Source organism: Phragmites australis, chromosome 5 (genome assembly GCF_958298935.1).
Source record: "Phragmites australis chromosome 5, lpPhrAust1.1, whole genome shotgun sequence".
Classification (NCBI taxonomy): Eukaryota; Viridiplantae; Streptophyta; class Magnoliopsida; order Poales; family Poaceae; genus Phragmites; species Phragmites australis.
Window position 1 is genome coordinate 35,721,727 of NC_084925.1, and position 5,718 is coordinate 35,727,444.

The following is a 5,718-nucleotide window of genomic DNA, read 5'->3' on the forward strand; positions in this document are numbered from 1 at the left end:
TACAGAGCGCATCTGCTATTCTGCCAGTCCCAGGTCACGCCGCGCACTGGATAGCTGCGGACCGTCCAGTGTCCAGTCAGAAAATCAACATTTAGATCACACAAAATCAAAGCAATAATATAATCGACCATTTATTCGCATCTTTTGCCTCTCAATAGAAAACAGTTGAAGAACAAACAGATTCCTGTACTCAGCTGATACATCATGATGCAGTATTAGCAGCATGTATGCATACACGATGACCGCTTCCACGCCTTATATTTGCTGGACCAACCATAGCGTAGCCACACGCCCACACCTGACCCAGGCAAGCAGGCAAGCACCACTCCTGGGAAGCACTCCAGCAGTCCAGCTTTCTGCAGAGTTATGGAAATTAGGCCACACATCAAGTTGATTAAACACGCCCTCTTATCCATCCTTGTTCCTTTTATTTGTTTCTGTTCTGCTTGGGAAGACAGGTTTAATCCACTGGTAACATACCTAGCTGCTGCTTCATCACCAGAAAAAGATAGGTCTACTAGGACAGACTTCATGCATCAAAGCAATGCGCCAATTAAAAGAAACTGCAAATTGGTATACAGGGCAGGACTAGCAAGGACAGCATATCTGCTGCGCACTCAAAGAACTAGCCGCTATCATTTATGCAAATGGGTGCATTGCAGACAACTCAAATTAGCTTTTCCAAGATCCTCTTGTTTACAGAGAAAAATCTAGGAACACTTCCTTTCGTTGGTATGATGGGCAACAACCAGATTGTAAAAACACACTACAAATACTCAGCCATGGCAGCTGATCAGAACACTTCAGTGGTTTACCCTACGTGGCATGCTGTGACAAAGAAAACCCTACCTTGTAAATTTCAGAGCTCAGGTTACCAGAGTACCTAAACACAAGATACAGATGCATCTACATTTTAAGATTCTCTCCATATGAGAGGGCACCAGTTCCGATCCTTCAGCAACTCAAGCCCTGCAACATGTAGCCATGTTAAGATTTCAGTTTCTTCTAGCTACCGGGCCAGAAGTCTGTATGATGGCATGTCCTCAATCCGCTGAATATCTTCAATCAACAGCTCCCTTTCTAGCTGATGACGAGTAGATTTCATGACCATCTGCAATTATAGTAGTACATTCAAATGAGCAAGACTTCCCAAGACCCAATATGTGGATTCTTCAAACATCGACTATCTTTTCAAATATAAGTTCAAGAATGGAGAAGCTTCTATCTGAAGGATTCAGAGAAAAAGAGCATACGTTGAAGTCCATGTAAGTAGCATGCATGTCAAGCCATTGCTGATCCATCAGCTTGAAGGTTATGCAGAAGAGAATGTCAAAAGCTCGATCATTTTCTGAACAATAAGTCAAAACATTTGCATTAATATTTGGAAGCGCTATAACTAGATCCTTCAATTAGCTCACATTTCTGAGAAGTACAAGAGTACAAGTAAAAAATAGTTTATTACATAGTGGCCTTAGACAACTAAATAGAATTTAGCAGATATGGATCATCAACAGAGTCATTATGGTCATCTAAACACATTGAACGTGTTTAACTGATGCATATTGATGTGCACTGTTCTTTTAGTTGTAGTCATCTTCACAAGCAAACAACCTAAATCCAAACACAAGCTACTGCATGATAACACCTTAATGATACAAGGAATAGTTGAGGTTAATGAAACTAGTGATTAACAGCTCTTGTAGATTCCAATGCGCATTCTGCAAATATTGTGCTGAAATAAATATTATACCTGAAAGAAGCTTTAGGAAAACTGCTCCAAACAATGACCTCGGTTTAACTGCACAGAACACCAAGTGCCAATTCAACATGAACTCAAAAGGTCAAATGTGGGTCCAAAATTTCTTCCCATGTTTCTAAACCTCTGCAGGAATTACTATAATCTAGAAAACTTATGAACACAAAACTTTTGGTTGACAAACCTGCTTGAAGATCAAGCACCTGAACGAGCATGAATGTTATATTTACACCAGCTACAGCAAATGGATACTCCCACATCGCACGGTCACCATTCTGCTTACGAAGAAGTTCCTGAAAAGATTTCTGAATAGAGAAGTTGGTTCAAGTGATGCCTGAGATAACAGTCTCAAATGTAACAATTCTGCATAGAGAAGTTGGTTCATGATGAAGATTCAACTCCAAGCTCAGTTTTGGTAAATCACAACAAGTGTAACTGAATCATTTACAACATTCTATTCTGTTAGATGTACTTTGGACTTTTTCTATCTAGTTTACCAGATGTACTTTGGACTTTTTCTATCTAGCTTACCAGATGTACTGCCGATTTTTTACTTTCCTTAGTTATCACAGAAATATTAGGCATTCTATTCGCAAGAAAGAGCACTAGATTGTGGCTTTTATTATTATTAACTGTGCAGATCATTAAATTCAGCAAGCCATCTATGTTGTGCCTTTTATACTCGGACATAAGTGGTAAAGAGTGATGAATACATCAGAGCATCGCCGCTCATGCCCCAATTAGCCATTACAGAAAAGCGTACGGTAAAAGTGAAATATCTCTGAAACCAATTAGTCATTACAGAAAAGTGTACAGCAAAAGCGAAATATCTATGAAACCATGGATTTGCACTCACCGGATAATTCCTAGCAAAGTACAATAGATTCTCCAACGAGATGAAGCCTCCACCTCTGCAATGCCAACACAGCAAATGATCATTCATCTCTACTTCGCTAGGTTAGCTAAAGGATCCTGACACAACGGGTAGCAACTAGCAAAGGAACAGTGAGAAGGGCCAATACCTAAAATCTGTAGATGGATCTTTTCCTTGCCAACCCATCTCTTTCCATTGTTCCGATATTAGCCCCTGAAGCTTGGTTCCAGGAAAGGAAGCACACCAAAGGGCCTGTAGTGCTTCCTAATAGAAGGGAAAAAAACGAAAAGACAGGTTAAGTAACTAGTTCCACTATCTCAAGTGTCATCAGAAAGGAAAATGAACTACACTGGAAGATCAAAAACATGATCTGGATTGACATGTGTAATTTCATAACGAATTAAGTTTTAATTCATCTGGGAACAGAAGCAGCATAATAACAACTCATTACAACTCATTTTTAACAAGGGCTAAGCAGAAGTATTTAAGATAATATCAGAGTTGTTGCACTGTAGGGATCAAGAGACTATCGTCATTCTGTAAAATTATATTCTCACAAATATCCATAGCAAGACAAAAAAAAAGATTCAAATATATTCAACTATTAACAGACAGTCCTTCCTTATGGTTTGCTCAGATCTAAGGATATGCTAAATTTTCCGGTTATGTGAAATTTCATGGCCATCCAACTGTATACGCTGTCTCATGTAAATCATCTTGTACTGACAATTAGATCAGAAAATTGTAGCAAGAAATAGTACACACCCACTTTACAAGAGAATAACATGGAATACCAAAAGTAGCACAATATGAACCACATAAGAACAGTTCGGCGTCAATAGCAGCAAAAACAAGTACCTGATGCTCTCTGTTTGCACCATCATACTGAACATCTATCCGGTTCTGCAACCTCTGTAAGCATTCTTCCTGGAACAGTCACAAAAGAAGATGTTATTTTTACATTCGTGAAATTAATCATATCTGATTTCTGTTCAGAATAACACTGAAATCAATCAGGGGACACACGTCAAATTTTATGCAGACAGTACCGAAAAAGTGCACGATTCGGATGCGAGTCTGCAATTCCAAGATGAATTCGAGGCTAAAGAGCTACCATTTTCAAATTTCGTGAACAGGCTCGCGATTCTAGCAGAACATTGACACCGCAAAAGCGAACTTGGAGATCAAATCTTAGAGGAAGAAACGAAGCCCACCTGCACAGGCGTCAAATCGAAAGAAAGGCGCGCGTCGCTGTCCCTCCTCTGCGCGCAGACGCAGGAGAGCCCCTTCCCGATCCACGCCGTCGACCCCGTCACGACCTCCGCTGCAGCAGCAGCAGCAGCGCACGCACGCACAAACCATGAGCATCATCCCGGTGCGACGGGCAACGATTGCCAGAAGATAAAAACAACAACATCCAAATCGGAGGCGAGGCGAGGCACCGGACGAGGAGTGGTGGAAGGCAGCGGCGCGGTCGGAGCCGGAGAGCCGGCGGACGGAAACGAAGGAGCCGGCGTTCGCGTCCATCTCGCGCGCGACGGCGGCCCTGGCCTCCCCCCTCAACTCCGTCGCTGCCAGCCTCTACGCGCGGCGATCCATGGGCGGTCAGCCGGAGCTCCACTCCAACCGCGGCGAGATCGCACCGGACGGACGGATCCCGAGAAGGCAGAAGAGGAGCGGGAAAGGGAAGGGTGGCCGGATTGGCGAGGGGAGGCTTCGCGGCGGCCTCGCCTCTTCCGTCCGTTGGTTAGTTGGTTGGTTGGCCGGCTGGCTCTGCGTCGTCTTCCTTGGCGCTGCGCTGGTGGTGCTGCTCCGCTGCGGATAAATCAATACGGAATGGCGTCCGTCCTTGCTTTGCTTCTTCGATTCGGTTCGGTTTTCTTTTTTTATTCCCCTTTTAGTTATATGTTGGAAAAAAATATATTTGGAAAAAATAATTATACATCCTGATTTATCCTCTTTTAGTTATATGTTGCACAGGGACTAGTTTTATAATAAAATTTCGTATATAAATTTTGTTACAGCTAGTCCATATAGGATATATAATTAAAGTATAATCAATTTTGAACATATTATCATAGATCAATCAACTTTAGGACATATAATAATCAAATTTGTCTCAGTATTTTGGTTCGTTTGATTTGGGACGACATAACAAGTGTATTTGTTGGAGTAGATCTGCATGTTTTCCGTTTAATGGGGTCGTTAATGGGGGCGTTTAACTATTCGTGAGAAGGCTGGACAGAGATACTATGGTACTGTCAATTGCATTTTGGAGCAGATAGGCGGCTCATTTTTATTTCAGAAAGCATATAATTATCTTACTGGAGTATTATTTTCAGGGCAATTTGTGCAGTTTTATATGTAAAAGATAATACTATCTCCTGTGGTGGGTAATCTGTTCCGTTCAACCACCTTGGAGCTTCTGAAAAGATCAGGGAGAGTAGGACCCTATTATGTAAGGTTCTGACTTCGAGATTTTTCTTAGATCTGATATTTATAGATTAATATAAATGGTTTAAGAATTTATTTCGTTTAGAATATAAATAAGGTAACTTATCTAAAAATCTGTAGTGTATTTTTAGCTTTAACTCTATAAATTTTTAGAGCTAAGATACTCTGTTTCAAAAATATTTAGAGAGATCGTACCAAACAAACCTCAGATTGTGTACAACTATCCGATTCGACCTGTCATTTTCTGGAGTTACTAATGATTTTCTTACATGTATGTTTGTTCCTCTGACTCAGCTATCACTGTTGCAGCGGACAGTAGTTTGGTTCGACTTTGATGACTACCAATTTAACGTCCTGTCAGTGGATCTGGACCGAACAGATGCATCATCCGCTGCCCACCTACCTTTTCTTCAAAAGGCAGGGGCTTGGTCACCAGGTTAATCGTATGTTGTGCTCCTTGAGCGCTATTTAATCTCTCAAAGTAACGAGTATCTCAACACTTTCATGTTTGCACCTCCTCTCAAATTATTATTATTATTATTATTATTATTATTATTATTATTATTATTATTTTGCATTGGAAATGTGTTTCAATTCTTTCTTTAACTCCATGCATGGCACGCAGTGATTTGCT

The 5,718-nt window shown here is 41.0% G+C and overlaps 1 protein-coding gene across 1 annotated transcript; it reads right to left on the minus strand.

Moving 5' to 3' along the window:
* Positions 1-617: 617 nt before the first annotated feature.
* LOC133919433 (uncharacterized) lies at positions 618-4,206 on the minus strand. The gene is made up of 9 exons (XM_062363819.1): positions 4,073-4,206; positions 3,845-3,954; positions 3,489-3,557; positions 2,779-2,894; positions 2,613-2,667; positions 1,941-2,061; positions 1,751-1,798; positions 1,254-1,348; positions 618-1,111 (listed from the first exon to the last, which is right to left on the minus strand). Exons 1-9 carry the CDS (start codon positions 4,155-4,157, stop codon positions 1,010-1,012), a joined length of 801 nt encoding a protein of 266 aa, XP_062219803.1. The 5' UTR covers positions 4,158-4,206; the 3' UTR covers positions 618-1,009.
* Between the last annotated feature and the right edge of the window lie 1,512 nt (positions 4,207-5,718).

Excerpts from the sequence above, each read along its gene's own strand:
- LOC133919433 (XM_062363819.1), bottom strand. The coding sequence starts at position 4,157 with ATGGACGCGAACGCCGGCTCCTTCGTTTCCGTCCGCCGGCTCTCCGGC. Across the intron at positions 3,558-3,844 it reads TCGATTTGACGCCTGTGCAG|GAAGAATGCTTACAGAGGTT; the intron begins GTGGGCTTCGTT and ends TGACTGTTCCAG. Across the intron at positions 2,062-2,612 it reads ACTTTGCTAGGAATTATCCG|AAATCTTTTCAGGAACTTCT; the intron begins GTGAGTGCAAAT and ends TTCTCTATTCAG.